The 18,638-nt window shown below is 34.8% G+C and overlaps 1 protein-coding gene and 1 non-coding gene across 3 annotated transcripts in view; both read right to left on the bottom strand.

The window, feature by feature from the left end:
* Positions 1-1,158: 1,158 nt before the first annotated feature.
* Positions 1,159-18,638, bottom strand: part of LRCH2 (leucine rich repeats and calponin homology domain containing 2) — a 94,039-nt gene continuing 76,559 nt past the window's right edge. Inside the window, exons 16-21 of one of the 2 annotated variants that reach the window (XM_029240542.1) lie at positions 16,807-16,857; positions 14,507-14,564; positions 13,633-13,745; positions 13,314-13,451; positions 13,083-13,160; positions 1,159-3,909 (exon numbers count right to left, since the gene is read on the bottom strand). In XM_029240542.1, the coding sequence (XP_029096375.1) occupies positions 3,790-3,909; positions 13,083-13,160; positions 13,314-13,451; positions 13,633-13,745; positions 14,507-14,564; positions 16,807-16,857 (558 nt within the window). In that variant the 3' untranslated portion in view covers positions 1,159-3,789. The remainder of the gene's footprint in view (positions 3,910-13,082; positions 13,161-13,313; positions 13,452-13,632; positions 13,746-14,506; positions 14,565-16,806; positions 16,858-18,638) is intronic. The other variant, XM_029240543.1, reaches the window with a different exon arrangement.
* Positions 16,347-16,475, bottom strand: LOC114906661. Its single transcript, XR_003796478.1, has one exon. It is a non-coding gene; the product is annotated as a small nucleolar RNA SNORA35 (small nucleolar RNA).

Consider the following 18,638-nt stretch of genomic DNA (forward strand, 5'->3'; position numbering starts at 1 on the left):
TACAGTAGCCAATATAAGGAAATAAGCTAAGCACCCATGATGGATGAATGGATAAAGAAGATATGGTTTATATACACAATGAAATACTATTCAGGCATAAAAGAGAATGAAATTCTGCCATTTGCAACAACATGGATGGACCTTGAAGGTATTATGATAAGTGAAATCTAAAAAACAAACAAACAAACAAAGAAAATAAAACAAAAACAAACTGATAGATACAGAGATCAGACTAGTGGTTACCAGAGGGGAAGGGGGTTGGGGAAGGGCAAAACAGGTGAAGAGGGTAAACTGTATGGTGATGGATGGTAACTAGGCTTGTGGTGGTGACCACTTTGTAGTGTATATATATATAGATGTCGAATTATAATGCTGTATACCTGAAACTTATATAATAAAAGAAAAGAATCACTGCCCTAAGGTATAATTTTAATTACTACTTTATAAATTATACAGCATTACTTTGTATTTCTTTGCAATAGAAGTGACTGAGATATCTGAACAACAAAGTTCTAGAAAATTCAATTTGCTAACTGAAAAATCTATTTCTCTTTATGTACATACCTAATGCATTTCTCATCTACTTAGGTAGCTACTTGATGCATATTAATGGGGCACAGTAAAAATCAATCTATTCCTAACTTTAAATGACAGGAAATGCAGAGATTCCATACAGGATTAACCCAAGGAGGAACACACCGAGACACAAAGTAATCAAATTGACAAGAATTAAAGATAGAGAAAAAACATGAAAAGTAACAAGGGAAAAGCAACAAATAACATACAAGGGAATCCCCATAAGGTTATCAGCTGATTTTTCAGCAGAAACTCTGCAGGCCAGAAGGGAGTGTCCTACCTTTTATTTTATGTAAAGGTTTATCTGACATTTATGTTATATCCAGTCTATCTTAAGGTGACATCATTTTGTGAAGATATCTGAGGAAATCATTGTTTTTTTAAAGAAAACATTGTCTACTAAAAATATCATGATGTAAAGAAAATCTAGACTCAACTTACTTTGAATATCCTCTTGAAGTCTATTTTTCCATACTAGAGAACATAGACACAAGCTATCAAATACCTACAAAAAATGAATGCTGTGATGTTAAGAGAAGAGGTAGAAAGGGAGAAAAGAAATCTCAGACTTTAATTTTTTTGTTCAACTTTATCCACAGTTTGCATCAGTAATATACATTTAGTGTTCCATTTATTTTTAAATGCATCAGAAAATCAATCATAATAGATCTGTGACCAATACAAACATTTCTGAATTCTTCAAAAAATTCAGTTAGAAAAGTCAATAAACTAGCATTCTGTAAAGATAATTATGAAACAAATGGTAATGTATTTTTACTCCTTATTTCAATTCTAACATATCTGACATCACCTCTTTCTTGTGCGATACAGGAATAAAATTTAGCAGAAGCAGCTATCTACTGCATGTTTTAGGTCCTAATAAAATATTTTAGTTTGATTATTTAACCTTCTTCAAATCACAAATCCAATTCAAATAATGATAATTATTCTTAATTCAATAACTGATGAAGTAAATATATAATAACCATAAAGACCATTTAGAATAACTTTACACTTACTCAAAAATACTAAAAGAAATACATCAGAGCCTTGGTATAATGTGTGCTTGGGGACTATGCTGTGAAACTGCCATAGAGGTGATGTTGCCTTTTGCCACTGCATTAAATAAACTGCCATGATATGGACCTCAGATAGCCCCATCTTAAATGGAATTCTGCTTTGCAGTAAAGAATGCTACAAAGGTTCTGGTGTATTTTCTCTTCAAGGTAATAACTAATTGACAAGTAAGTGAAATGCAATAAGGAAATGGCCTATAATTTCACTAATATTTCAATGATATGAAACATGAAGATACTTGTAAAATAATTAACATCTAGATTGATTAACAAGAGGAATTCTACAGCACGATAACTATGAAAGCAGTATGAATGATTGCTGTAGCTTTTAATGATCGCTTTATTTGTAACATTGTCAAATTTTTACATTAAAAACTAACAACTAAGGTATTTGTCATTTCTTACCTTTATTACCCAAGTTTTCACTAGAGAAATTGATTATGTCAATGCCGTTTTTTAAGATCCAACTGAAAAATAATAACTAATTAGCTCAAATATTTAAAGTAATAAATTACTAATAATTTAATTTTTAAACCTTTTAGTCATAAGAAGCTTTAATTCTTTAAAAGCTTCAATTTGACCCTTGGGGAATGTAAAGAACACATCTGTATCCTAAAGCCAAAACTTAATTATATGGCTTCATGCCGATTGATCAAAAAAGTAGAGTTGTTCCTAAACCAACCCTTACTATACCATTTGGCACAATGGTTTTTACCTTTTATATATACCTTTGAAATACCCAGGCCAACATTTTTAGTAAGTTGCATCCATATTAAGAGGTAACAAGTGCAAATAATCACATATTTAAGATATGATACTTGCTTGACTACTACAAAAGTAATTATAATTATACGAAGGTTTTTCTACAGCAAACTGAGTTATTCATCACAGTAATGGTTTTGAAAAATTCCTGCACTACTACCAATGCAAATTTATCCATCTCTAAATTAAACAAGGACTTTATGTAACAGTATACTTATGAAAAGATTTATAGAATGGTTTGTGTTTATTTCAACATCATGTTGAGGATCAATTAAGATTTACAGGTTCCACAAATGGACATATTTTCTAATAAAAACCTATTCCTCAATTGCTGCTCTCTGAAGCTGAATGTAACCAAAGGCAGCACACTGATGTAATAACGTTCCTGAAAGTCAAGATATAAATCCAAACTTTGGCAGTTTTATCAAAATGTCCTTGACAATTAATTACACTGCTAATTTGCAAAAACCTTACTGCTTTGTGTAACATTTTCAATACAGAAATAAAATACTCTTCAAATAATACATTTTAAAAGATGATTAAGTTTTGCAAAATTAAATAGCATAAATTAAGCATATTAACATTGTTTTTCTGACAACATGAAATAACCAATTTACGAAAACTGCAATGGACTAAATAAAAAAACACAAATGTCACAATGTGAGGCACATTTATCCTCACATATTACTGAACTTACAAAATCTACTAAAATATTTTAAAATTCCATTGATTCCATTAATACATAAAAAGAAATTGCAAAAATGCTTAAGACTATATAAGAGTCATCAATTACACAGGCACTTCACATGTAAACAATCTACAGTACAACTGAAAATATTTTGGCACCAACCTATAATACTAAAAGAATTTAATATAAAGCCAGAGTTCTATAATTTCTACTCACTTTTTTCTAGAAAACTAAGACCAAAGATTGAAGAAATTATGTATAAACTAGAATTACAAGCATATTAAATAACTCAAATATAGAATTGTTTTAAATTGGTAAAAAATGATTACCTTATCCACATGTTCACCAGTATGCTATGATAAAAAAAATTAAACCTAATGTGATTATTGAATTGAAACCACATTTTAAATTTAGTATTAATCTGATTATTGAAAAATAATCAAGGTTATCAGCTGACTTAGTAAAAAGAGAATTTGAATTTATCAAAAACTCTTAAGTTGATCCAGTTTTCCCCCAAAAGAAGTTTGGGCAATGCAAAATTGAATTTTAATGTTTTAACATAATATTTCTTAAACCTAAGGCTTGATGTAATAAAATTATTTTTGATTAGACATCCTTATTCATAAATTTGAGATATTTGAAATCACTTCAAATGAAACTAGACACTTATGATTTTTAAATGTTATATCAAGCCGTAGAAAGCTGAGATGCCTTGGTTGTAGGTAATTCAAGAAGAGCCTGAACTGTGACACCAACTTTCACAAGACCTCTTTCTTCCAAAATATGATGAGGCAAACAGAGTCTTTCCTGAAAAAAAAAAACAAATGATATCTGAACATTTGCTTTTTAATAGTGTAGCAAAACCTGAAAAAGTCAGAACTGGGTGTTTAAAACATGCTTTTTATGAAACTTCAAGTTAAAAGTACACAATTCTAATTAGATTAAAATCTAATTTTAAAATGTCTGTTTCAATACTTTTTTATGGTATGGAATTCTATTTTACAGGTTGTATTTTGACCTGAAGTTGATCTGATACACACAATAAGCAAATATTTTAAAGTGAGGCAGTGGTGCTAAATGTTCCCTAAGCTTTCGTGCTACAGCAGAAAGAGCACTACATTTCCAGCCAAGGGATCTAAGGGCCATATGAAGTACTAAAGGTACTAAAATTCCCTGAGACTCTGTTTTTTCAACCTGAAAATGGAACTATGTGAGAAACAAACACAGCAGTCTATATACGGAACCACTTTGTAAACTGTTCAGTCCTATACAAAACTAGCCACTCTGGTTCTTTCTATCAGTTCTGAGGTTCCATGGTCTGTGATGTATACAGCACTTCAGTACTTTTTTTTTGTCTTAAGGTTACTTCCCTCCAGCTTCTAGTGATGTGTTGCTTCTTAGTTCCAATAGTCTAGAATTTAATAAATAACAACTGCCTTCTCTTCTAAGTCATCACGTGTGTCATTTGATATTCACAACTCTATGAGAAAGAGGGTTCAGAGACAACTTTGCATTAGGTTTCATTAGCCTTCACTGATCCTCTTCTAACAATCTTAATGTTTCCAACGGTTCTGTCTTCACCCTCTTCTCTTTTCAAACTATATCCTCTCCTTGGTATTCTCAAAGCCTCATCAAAACTACAAGGGTTTTAACTGAAGGTCTGCATGCATGTGCACAACAAATAAATTTGGTAGCATTTTTGAAGAAACAATGAATTCTACTGCTTCAGGTGGGACACTCGCTCATCTCAGGAAAATAAGAATGGATACATTGGGTGGCAAACAGACCATCTACAGGTCCCATCTGGTCCATAATTTGTTTTAGTTAGCTACCACAGTGTTTTAAAAATCTAGAAACATTACTTTTTTTTTTTTTTTTTTTTTTTTTTTTGCAGTGCGCGGGCCTCTCACTGTTGTGGCCTCTCCCGTTGCGGAGCACAGGCTCCGGACGCGCAGGCTCAGCGGCCATGGCTCACGGGCCTAGCCACTCCGCGGCATATGGGATCTTCCCAGACCGGGACACGAACCCGTGTCCCCTGCATCGGCAGGCGGACTCTCAACCACTGCGTCACCAGGGAAGCCCACTTTTTTTTTTTTTTTAATTCAGTGGTTCTAGAAACATTGGAAGCCTTGGCAAGACAGGGCCCTTATTCCCAAATAGTAACAACTATATTTTCCATCCTGATAACTTTCAAATCTTTATTTCCTGCCAAGATCTCTCTATTGAGCTCCAGATACAAATGTCAACTTGATACAGCCAAATGGATATCCAACAGACATATCAAAATCAATATGTCCACAACAGAACTACTTCTTACTAAATTAACTTCTCCTCTGTATTCTATACCTCAGTGAGTAATACACTATTCAATCTCTCCCAACATAAACCTGGGAATCATAGTAGTCTCTTTCCTCCTTACTCCCATAAGTCAATCACCAAATACTACTGATAATATCTCATTTATCAAGAGTTCTCAAAAACTATCTTCTCACTCCACTTTCACTGCAACATTTGTTGCCCTCCTAATATTTTGCTTATTTATTCAAAAAACCACTAAAATATATATTAGAAAAGAAAAACAGGTTTCATATCAATGACCTCAACTCTCATCTTAGAAACTAGAAAAAGAAAAGCAAATTAAACCAATGGTAAGCATAAAGAAGGAAATAATGAAGATGAGAGAGGAAAACAATAAAATTAAAAAACAGAAAATAATAGCAAAAAAAAAAAATCAATGAAACCAAACATTAGTTCACTGAGAAAATGTTTTTAAATTCATAAATCCCTAGCTAGATTAATCACAAAAAAGAGAGAAAATACAAGAATTACCAATATCAGGAATAAAAGAAGTGACACCACGAGAGTCTACAAATACTAAAATGATAATAAGGGGGACATTATAAACAACATTATAACAATAAGTTTGACAAACTACATGAAATGGACAAATTCTTTGAAAGATACAGTATACCAAAGCTCATACAAGAACAAACAGAAAAACAGAATAGCCCTATACCTAATAAAGAAATTGAATTGTAATTAAATACTTTCCCACAAAGAAAACCCCTTGCCTAGATGGCTTCAAGGTTCAATAATGAATTTGACTAAATATTTAATAAAGAAATAATAGCAATTCTACCCCAAATCTTCAAGAAAAGTGAACAGCAGGGAATACTTCCTAACATGTTAATGAGGTCAGCATTACTGGACACCAAAACCAGGCAAAACCATTAAAAGAAAGAAAACAGAAGACTAATAACCCCACTAACATAGATGCAAAAGGGCTAAACAAAATTTTAGCAAATTGAATCCAACAATATAAAAATAACAACAACAAAATCCATCATGACCAAGTGGGGTTTATCCCAGCAGTCCAGGTTTGAGTTAATATCTGAAAATCAACCAATGTAATTCACAATGCTGTGAAAGAAAAAATATGTTAACTCAGCAGATGTAGAAAAAGCACTTGACAAAATTCAACATCCATTTGTGGTAAGAACTCTCAGAAAACTAGAATCATATTTCTCATAAGGAACCTGTATCTGGAATATATACAGAAGTTAATAATAAAAAGGAGACTAATTCAATTAACAAATGAGCACAGAATTTGAAAAGACATTTCTCCAAAGAATATATACAAATAGTCAATAGGCACACAAAAAGATACCCAACATCATTAATCATTAAGGAAATGCTAATCAAAACCACAATGGGGCTTCCCTGGTAGTCCAGTGGTTAATACTCCGTGCTCCCAATACAGGGGGCCCGGGTTCGATCCCCGGTCAGGGAACTAGATCCTGCATGCCGCAACTAAGACCCGGTGCAGCCAAATAAATAAATATTTTTAAAAAAAACCCACAATGAGACCACTTCAGACCCACTAGTATGACTAGAATCAAAAAGGTAGACAAGGGCTTCCCTGGTGGCGCAGTGGTTGCGAGTCCGCCTGCCAATGCAGGGGACACGGGTTCGTGCCCCGGTCCGGGAAGATCCCACATGCCGCGGAGCGGCTGGGGCCGTGAGCCATGGCCGCTGAACCTGCGCGTCCAGAGCCTGTGCTCCGCAACGGGAGAGACCACAACAGTGAGAGGCCCGTGTACCGCAAAAAAAAAAAAAAAAAAAGGTAGACAATAATAATTGTTGGTGAGGATTCAGAGAAATTAGAACCCTCATACGTTGCTGCTGGTAATGTAAATCAGAAAATAACTTAGCAGTTCCTCAGAAAGGTAAACATAGAGCTACCATATAAACTACCATATAACCTAGTTAACTAAGAGAATTAAAACATTTTCAAACAAAAACATGTTCATGAATGTGCATAGCAGCATTATTCATAATAAACAATGAGTGGAAACAGCCCTAATATCCATCAACTGATGAATGGTAAACAAACTGTGGTATATACATAGAGCCCTAAAAAATGAGGTAGAGCCATATTTCAGAGATAGAGACTCCAGTTCTAGATCACCAAAATAAAGCAAATATTACAATAAAGTAAGTCACATGAACTTTTGTTTCCTAGTGAATACAAAAGTTATGTTTACATTATACTGCAATCTATTAGTGTGCAATAACACTGTCTTAAAACAAACCTTAATTATAAAATACTTTCTTGCTAAAAAATTCTAATCATCATCTGACAATGCAGGGTTGCCACAAACCTTCAATTCGTAAAAAATGCAGTATCTGTGAAGCACAATGAAGTGAAGTGCAATAAAACTGGGTATGTCTGTACTGCTTTATGCTACAACATGGATGAACCTTGAGAGTATTATGCTAAATGAAAGAAGCCAGACACAAAAGACCCCATAACATATGATGTCATTAATATGTGATGTCCAAAATAGGAAAATTCAAAGAGATAGAACAGGAGAGGGACTGTTAACAGGTAAGAGGTTTCTTTCTGGGGTGATAAAAATATTCTACACTTAGGGAATGTGAATTGGTACAGCCACTATGGAGAACAGTATGGAGGTTCCTTAAAAAACTACAAATAGAACTACCATATGACCCAGCAATCCCACTACTGGGCATATACCCTGAGAAAACCAAAATTCAAAAAGAGTCATGTACCAAAATGTTCATTGCAGCTCTATTTACAATAGCCAGGACATGGAAGCAACCTAAGTGTCCATCATCGGATGAATGGATAAAGAAGATGTGGCACATATATACAATGGAATATTACTCAGCCATAAAAAGGAACAAAACTGGTTTATTTGTAGTGGGGTGGATGGACCTAGAGACTGTTATACAGAGTGAAAAGTCAGAAAGAGAAAAACAAATACCATATGCTAACACATATATATGGTATCTTAAAAAAAATGGTCATGAAGAACCTAGAGGCAAGACGGGAATAAAGACACAGACCTACTAGAGAATGGACTTGAGGACATGGGGAGGGGGAAGGGTAAGCTGTGACAAAGTGAGAGAGTGGCATGGACATATATACACTACCAAGCGTAAAATAGATAGCTAGTGGGAAGCAGCCACATAGCACAGGGAGATCAGCTCGGTGCTTTGTGACCACCTAGAGGGGTGGGATAGGAAGGGTGGGAGGGAGGGAGACACAAGAGGGAAGAGATATGGGAACATACGTATATGTATAACTGATTCGTTTTGTTATAAAGCAGAAACTAACACACCATTGTAAAGCAATTATACTCCAATAAAGATGTTAAACAAAAAAATGAGCTTGTGAAAAAACTAGAACTCAGGCCCACCAGACCTACTGAATCACAATCTGCACTTTTACAATCTCCCCAGTGTACCTGTGTACCCATGAATAGTTGAAAGGTACATTTCTACCACCACATGTCTTTTCTGTCTGAGAAATAAACACATTTTATCCAGTTTCATATAAATAAAACACTCAAAAATGCAAAAAACAAAAAAATATTCTACACTTAGACTGCTGCCCAACTCTGTGACTATACTAAAAATCATTGAATTATACACTTTAAATGGGTGAATTTTAGGGTATGTTAATTATATCTCAATAATAATGTTTAAAAAAAAAATGTGTGTAACCAATCCCAGGCCTAAAAAAAGATAACTTCAATCCATACTTATCAACACATATAAAAATTCACTGGACCTGCACAGAAGGGGAGAGGTGGCACATCCAGACAGGGGCCTCAGGAGTGTGGAGTTCTGGAGTTTCATGCCATGTTGATGACAGGCTCTTAGTGCCCCAGCCAGGCATCAGGGCTGTGCCCCTGAGGTGGGAGAGCCAAGTTCAGGACACTGGTCTACAAGAGACCTCCCAGCTCCACATAATATCAAACGGCGAAAATCTCCCAGAGATCTCCATCTCAACACCAGCACCCAGCTTCACTCAACAACCAGCAAGCTACAGTGCTGGACATCCTATGCCAAACAACTAGCAAGACAGGAACACAACCCCACCCATTAGCAGAGAGGCTGCATAAAATCATAATAAGGCCACAGACACCCCAAAACACACCACCAGACATGGACCTGCCCACCAGAAAGACAAGATCCAGCCTCATCCACCAGAACAGAGGCACTAGTCCCCTCCACCAGGAAGCCTACACAAGCCACTGAAACAACCTCACCCACTGGGGACAGACACCAAAAAAAACGGGAACTATGAACCTGCAGCCTGCAAAAAGGAGACCCCAAACACAGTAAGATAAGCAAAACGAGAAGACAGAAAAACACACAGCACATGAAGGAGCAAGATAAAAACCCAACAGACCAAACAAATGAAGAGGAAATAGGCAGTCTACCTGAAAAAGAATTCAGAATAATGATAGTAAAGATGATCCAAAATCTTGGAAATAGAATGGAGAAAATACAAGAAACGTTTAACAAGGACCTAGAAGAACTAAAGAGCAAACAAACAGTGATGAAAAACACAATAAATGAAATTAAAAATTCCCTAGAAGGGATCAACAGCAGAATAACTGAGGCAGAAGAATGGATAAGTGACCTGGAAGATAAAACAGTGGAAATAACTACTACAGAGCAAAATAAAGAAAAAAGAATGAAAGGAATTGAGGACAGTCTCAGAGACCTCTGGGATAACATTATAGGCACCAACATTCGAATTACAGGCGTCCCAGAAGAAGAAGAGAAAAAGAAAGGGACTGAGAAAATCTTTGAAGAGATTATAGTTGAAAACTTCCTTAATATGGGAAAAGAAATAGTTAATCAAGTCGAGGAAGCACAGAGAGTCCCATTCAGGAAAAATCCAAGGAGAAACACACCAAGACACATATTAATCAAACTATCAAAAATTAAATACAAAGAAAAAATATTAAAAGCAGCAACAGAAAAACAACAAATAACACACAAGAGCATCCCCATAAGGTTAACAGCTGATCTTTCAGCAGAAACTCTGCAAGCCAGAAGGGAGTGGCAGGACATATTTAAAGTGATGAAGGAGGAAAATCTAGAACCAAGATTACTCTACACAGCAAGGATCTCATTCAGATTTGATGGAGAAATTAAAACCTTTACAGACAAGCAAAAGCTAAGAGAACTCAGCACCACCAAACCAGCTTTACAACAAATGCTAGAGGAACTTCTCTAGGCAGGAAACACGAAAGAAAGAAAAGACTTACAATAACGAACCCAAAACAATTAAGAAAATGGTAATAGGAACATACATATCGATAATTACCTTAAATGTAAATGGACTAAATGCTCCCACCAAAAGACATAGACTGGCTGAATGGATACAAAAACAAGACCCGTATATATGTTGTCTACAAGAGACCCACTTCAGACCTAGGGACACATACAGACGGACAGTGAGGGTATGGAAAAGATATTCCATGCGAATAGAAATCAGGAGAAAGCTGGAGTAGCAATTCTCATATCAGACAAAATAGACTTTAAAACAAAGACTATTATAAGAGACAAAGAAGGACACTACATAATGATCAAGGGATCGATCCAAGAAGAAGATATAACAATTGTAAATATTTATGCACCCAACATAGGAGCACCTCAATACATAAGGCAAATGCTAACAGACATAAAAGGGGAAATCGACAGTAACACATTCATAGTAGGGGACTTTAACACCCCACTTTCACCCATGGACAGATCATCCAAAATGAAAATAAATAAGGAAACACAAGCTTTATTTGGTACATTAAACAAGATGGACTTAATTGATATTTATAGGACATTCCATCCAAAAACAACAAAATACACACTCTTTTCAAGTGCTCATAGAACATTCTCCAGGACAGATCATATCTTGGGTCACAAATCAAGCCTTGGTAAATTTAAGAAAATTGAAATCGTGTCACGTATCTTTTCTGACCACAACGCTATGAGACTAGATATCAATTACAGGAAAAAATCTGTAAAAAATAGAAACACTTGGAGGCTAAACAATACACTACTTAATAACCAAGAGATCACTGAAGAAATCAAAGAGGAACTCAAAAAACACCTAGAAACAAATGACAATGGAAACACAACCACCCAACACCTATGGGATGCAGCAAAAGCAGTTGTAAGAGGGAAGTTTAGGGTAATACAATCCTACCTTAAGAAACAAGAAATATCTCAAATAAACAAACTAACCTTACACCTAAAGCAACTAGGGAAATAAGAACAAAAAACCCCAAAGTTAGCAGAAGGAAAAAAATCATAAAAATCAGATCAGAAATAAATGAAAAAGAAATGAAGGAAACGATACCAAAGATCAATAAAACTAAAAGCTGATTCTTTGAGAAGACAAACAAAATTGATAAACCATTAGCCAGACTCATCAAGAAAAAAAGGGAGAAGACGCAAATCAATAGAATTAGAAATGAAAAAGGGGAAGTAAAAACTGACACTGCAGAAATACAAAGGATCATGAGAGATTACTATAAGCAACTATATGTCAGTAAAATGGACAACCTGGAAGAAATGGACAAATTCTTAGAAATGCACAACCTGCCAAGACTGAACCAGGAAGAAATAGAAAATATGAACAGACCAATCACAAGCACTGAAATTGAAACTGTGATTAAAAATCTTCCAACAGGGCTTCCCTGGTGGCACAGTGGTTGAGAGTCTGCCTGCCGATGCAGGGGACACGGGTTCGTGCCCCGGTCTGGGAAGATCCCACGTGCCGTGGAGCGGCTAGGCCCGTGAGCCATGGCCGCTGAGCCTGCGCGTCCGGAGCCTGTGCTCCGCAACGGGAGAGGCCACAACAGTGAGAGGTCTGCGTACCACAAAAAAAAAAAAAAAATCTTCCAACAAACAAAAGCCCAGGACCAGATGGCTTCACAGGCAAATTCTATCAAACATTTAGAGAAGAGCTAACACCTATCCTTCTCAAACTCTTCCAAAACAGAGCAGAGGGAGGAACACTCCCAAACTCATTCTACGAGGCCACCATCACCCTGATACCAAAACCAGACAAAGATGTCACAAAGAAAGAAAACTACAGGCCAATATCACTGATGAACATAGATGCAAAAATCCTCCACAAAATACTAGCAAACTGAATGCAACAGCACATTAAAAGGATCATACACCATGATCAAGTGGGGTTTATCCCAGGAATGCGAGGATTCTTCAATATACGCAAATCAATCAACGTGATACACCATTATTAACAAATTGAAGGAGAAAAACTATATGATCATCTCAATAGATGGAGAGAAAGCTTTCGACAAAATTCAACACCCATTTATGATAAAAACCCTGCAGAAAGTAGGCACAGAGGGAACTTTCCTCAACATAATAAAGGCCATATATGACAAAGCCACAGCCAACATCACCCTCAATGGAAAAACTGAAACTATTTCTACAGTTACTTTAAAAGCAGCTTAAAATCATTCATTAGATAGCTGTTACAGTTGAAGCTGGGACTCAGTAGAAGGTACCAAGGGAAGGTATTCATTTTCATGTTCAGAAAGCATTACTCATTCCTACTGTGAAGAAGAATCCAGTTTGCATGCAATAGATTAATAATTAAATGATCATTTTGTTAGAAAAATAATTACCTGTGAGACACCCAGCTTTTTACAAGCATCAAGAAAATTTTCTACATTTCTTCGACATTTTGCCATGCTAAGTTTAGGCTGTAAAGTAAGAAAAAAAGGTATATTTTCAGGTATATTTATACAAAATTAATAAAAACTGAAAATTAAATTTATTGAAGTATATTATTTAAAGATTGTTTCAAGAAGCTCTATCTTCCTTTAGAGAACTAACAAATTGCAGACAAAACTTACCACTGCTGGTGATGGCACATGAATACTAGCTACAGAGCGTGGCCTTATGTGATTGGCTAAATGGCAAAGAACAACCCCATCCATCAGTGCAGCTCCAATGTCATCAGGCAAAATTACTTTTAACCTGGATTCGAGATTCTACAAAAAAAACGGGTATAAATCACAGATATTCTATCTAAACACATATGTTATATATTTATACAACTAATCATTATGTAATCTAAAATTTTAAAGAGTACTGAAAATAAAATATACCTTGTTAATTTTCCACGTTAAACCCATTTCTATAAAGGAGACCTGAAAGGTCAATATGACTTACATTGCGAAGTTGTCGTATTTGCTCTCGTTCTTCCCGTAGATGTTCCATCTTTCTTCTCATTGTAAAACCTGGATCTGCTGCCCCATATTCCTGACGAGATGAGCGGCTAAAAGCTATAAAACAGAAATTTCCTAGCTTATTACAAAGCTAACAGGAAGGATCAACCATCGGTGGGGAAAGAGACATGATAAAAAGAACCAGAACAAAATGACATAAAACACTATTATTACTAATAAATTCTAAATATTTTTTACAGAATATAACTGAAATCTGCTTATTTGCATAATTGAAAGTAACAGGGAAGACAAGTGTAACAATTTCCACCACCTATACATGTTCTTACTTAAACATATATTATTAGAAACTTATGATCCAGGTTAAGAATTATTACTGAACACAAATCAGCCTTTATTATCTTTAAAGAAAAAGGAAATTATTCTTGAAGGTCAATACAGTTATTCACGAATAAAAACTATAATTCAATACCTTGCCAAGTAACATGGATCCATTTTCTTTTGGGCTTGCCAAATGCGAAAAGATCCCTTTTTAAAACCACAATATAATGGAGTGCTATAATTTCAAACAGTGTTTGGTCTGCTGGCAGAGTGGTCATTCTAATAGCAGTCACAGTAGAGTAGAAATAAGACTGCAGTATATCTAAGGCAAAAAGCTGAGGTTTCAGGAGCTTGAAAGTAAAGAGGAAGAAAGAAATGGGGAATGGGAATTGGAAAGACAAATAAGGTTAAGAGAAAATTACTTTTAGGAGAGGGGAAAGAATCTATGTGTACTTAAAACTATGGAATCAATCCCATTTAAGCTGAGAAACTCGTTTCATATATAGCCAATAAATTTTATTTGCAGAATATATATTTACCTGATCTAGGCTTCAAGCCAAAGGGACCATGTGAAAAAGCATCAGTTCTATCATACTCCTAAAAACAAAAAACAAATAAAACCTCTTTTCTTTCAAAATAATCAAGGTAGTTATTCATATCCATTCCAATTTTGAGGAGTATTTTTTTCCATGATTAGTGTAGTAGAGAAAGGTAAACTGCATTTCAATTCAAATTGATATATTTCACTTTTAAAAGGTCTATAAATATTTGCTAATTGACTTCTCCCTCATAGTATAAGGAAAATGAAAATTATTGAAGCATATAAAATAGATATTTTTTGAATGAAGAACCAGATTAAAGTCTCTCCCAAAATGAAAAAAAGCTTCAATGAAAAGATAAGTGAAATTAGTAAAACTTACTCAGTACCTACTATGGACTTGACCCTTAGTGGATAATCTGAGGCAAATATACACATTCATACTAATAGGGGCTGCAGAGTGATAGATAATAAAGTATTATTTCTTCTATCTGAATGCACATTGTTTCAAAGTGCTTTCACACAGTAGTGTGCTTTGGAAAGAACCGTGGTATATTTTAAAAATCTGAACTTAGAGTCAGAAAGTTTAGGCTAAGCCTTGAGCAAAACATTTAATTTCTCTGTAACTGTTCCTTCACCTTTAAAATGGGATGTTGTAAAGATTAAGTGAGATAACTAAAAGAAAACACTTTGTAAATTACAAGATGGAAAGATAATGTAATTTTAGCAGCATCTTATTTAATCTGTACAACAACTGAAGTAGCCAGAGTTTGGGCTTCAGTCACTTCTCTACCATTTATCGACTGGAGTCTTTAGGAAAAGTTATCAGTCTCTGCAGCTGTAAAATGATGAGGATACTACCCAGCTCATGGGACTGCTCTTAGGTTTAAATGTATAGGCAAGCACTTTGTTAATAGTAAAGCACTATACTAATTGTTTTTATCATTTTCCTTTCACAGATGAAACTAAAACAATCAGAATTCTGTTGACTCTCTTAATTTTCTGATTAACATATGATAAGCAATTCAAGTTGAAAGTCAGTTGAGCTACTAAAATACATGCTCACCACCCTATCCCTCTACAAGCCTCAGTGTGTCTTGATTACTTCGGTTAAAGTGTTATGAATTTCCAGACAAAATTTTCACTTATCCAAATGTAAGGAAAAATGTATTATAAAAGCAATATAATTTATTTGAGAAAACTGGCACTGATACTCTCCCCATGAGCACAGATCATAAAATCATAAAGTACCTAGTTAAATAAGGCAGCACTTACATTTGTTATAACTGAAAGTAAAAAAAGGATTTACAAAAGCATGTGACAAAGACTAATTTTAGGATATCCTAATTTAAATTATTTTCTAAAAGAATGCAAACCATTTTCCTGCCATATAAATAATTTAGAAACATATTTATAAAATTAATGTCCACGTCCATTTAACAGTTTTATAATGCAACTCACCCAAAACAATAGACAAAGAATCCTGGCTTTTAAAAAAATTAACACCACCTATATAAGATGAAATACTGGCTAATTAACCAAAGTTATATGGTGAATTTGGATCATCCAAACGTTTAGACAAAGTTCTGAATTCACCAAATGAACACATAATCATCTATTTACTAATGCCAATACACTTTTAGAATACTAAAGTAATCTGAGGTAGAAGAGATACTGTTTAGAATTTTTTTAATTTATCTCTTATTGTGAAGCAACAGGTTTAACTAAATTAGAAGAGTTAATCATTCAAACCACCGAAGTATTTGGTTGAGATCTCAGAAACTCTAACTTTCATCTACCCCTTCTCCCCATGCTCCTCCTTAGGTCTAAGATGCTAGGAAAGGTGTACCCTCCTGTCGATAGGAACAACCCACTACAGGGATGTTTCTCGTGGAAAAAGGAAGTTTTTCTTGCATTGCTTTCAGACCTAACTGGTTATGAGAAAAACCAAAGGCCATTGCACAATGCTGAAGTACTTTTTTCAAATTTAAAATCTGAAAGCTGTTCTTATCATTGATTTCAAAATATGGATGAATTATAAAACATAAAAAATGTATAAAGTGAATTATTTTCTGTGATCTATAGGCATTTTTCAATAACTAATTTAAGTGATATTGATTATGAATATTTGTTCAAAAATATGGTGTTCTTAGAATTTTTTATAGGCTAGGTTTGTATAAATTAACGTACTATGGATTTTTAAATATGGGTGAATAAATTACACTTAAAAAAAAGAAAGATGAGGTTAGAGAGAAGAGACAAAGAAACCTATGTAAACACATTTAAAAACAGAACTTGTACCTCAGATGATACTGGAGATTGTGGTGACATATTAGCATTATCACTGTCTTGCTAAAATATAAAAACAAGAAGATGAAAGATGAAATTAAAATATGAATGATGATTTAGACATATAAAAGGAAAACTGAAAATTTTTTGATTAACTACTAAAGGAAGAATCTGGAAAATGCCATCTACCACCTTGCCAAAGTGTGGTCTGTGGACCAGCAGCATCAGCATCCTCTGGGAGCTTGTTAGAAATGCAGAATCTCAGGCCCCACCCAAGACCTACTGAATCAGAATCTGTATTTCAGGTGATTCATAAGCCCTTTAAAGTTTTAGAAGTAGTATCTACTTACATCAAATATTTTCTTATAAATGTATTTCCTTTAAATATCACAAATGAAAAACCTTTCTATATTTCTTAGAAAATAGCCATGTGTTAAGATTAATTCCTGATGGGAAATGGCAACAATATGTTACAATCTGAGACAGGTACATGGAAGCATGCAAAAATTCCATCACGCCAAATAATAACATTTACCTGGAAAATTATGTGTATCTAACATAGGCTTAGAAATAATGACAAAGAATTAATTGAATTGCATAAAATACTACTAAATGGTCCATATTTTTTCAACCACTACTACTAAACAAATACAAATTCTTAACATTTAATCTTGAATATGCATACCAAAGAGGACATGTATTCATCATCAACAAATGATTACTATCTACTATATGTCAGACACTGGTGCTAGACACTGGGAACACTGAAATTTAGTAAAATATCATCCACTCAAGGATCTCTCAGTCGAGGGTGAAAACAGATTCATTTACATGGGTAGTACAATCTTTTCAGTATAAGGATAGAGCTATGCATGATATATTATGAGGCACAGATAAGGGGCATTTGGGGAAACAGTGGGGGTGGTGGATAAAATCAAGTTTCCTGAGAAACTAAAAAACTGAGTAGATGTTTAACAATATTCCAAGATGAGAGGACAACAAGGACAAAGGCACAGAAGTAATAACAGCCAGGACATGGAAGCAACCTAAATGTCCATTGACAGATGAATGGATAAAGAAGATGTGGCACATATATACAATAGAATATTACTCAGCCATAAAAAGAAATGAAATTGAGTTATCTGTACTGAGGTGGATGGACCTAGAGTCTGTCATACAGAGTAAAGTAAGTCAGAAAGAGAAAGACAAATACCGTATGCTAACACATATATATGGAATATAAGAAAAAAAATGTCATGAGGAACACTCTTGCACTGTTGGTGGGAATGTAAATTGATACAGCCACTGTGGAGAACAGTATGGAGGTTCCTTAAAAAACTACACATAGAACTACCATATGACCCAGCAATCCCACTACTGGGCATATACCCTGAGAAAACCAAAATTCAAAAAGAGTCATGTACCAAAATGTTCACTGCAGCTCTATTTACAATAGCCAGGACATGGAAACAGCCTAAGTGTCCATCGACAGATGAATGGATAAAGAAGATGTGGCACATATATACAATGGAATATTACTCAGCCATAAAAAGAAACGAAATTGAGCTATTTGTAGTGAGGTGGCTGGACCTAGAGACTGTCATACAGAGTGAAGTAAGTCTGAAAGAGAAAACAAATGCCGTATGCTAACACATATATATGGAATAAAAAAAATGTTTCTTTAGAACCTAGAGGCAGGACAGGAATAAAGACGCAGATGTAAAGAATGGACTTGAGGACATAGGGAAGGGGAAGGGGAGGCTGGGATGAAGTGAGAGAGTAGCACTGACATATATACACTACCAAATGTAAAATGGATAGCTAGTGAGAAGCTGCTGTATAGC

This window comes from Monodon monoceros, unplaced genomic scaffold (assembly GCF_005190385.1).
Source record: "Monodon monoceros isolate NGI ecotype Baffin Bay Population unplaced genomic scaffold, NGI_Narwhal_1 Super_Scaffold_22, whole genome shotgun sequence".
NCBI lineage: Eukaryota > Metazoa > Chordata > Mammalia > Artiodactyla > Monodontidae > Monodon > Monodon monoceros.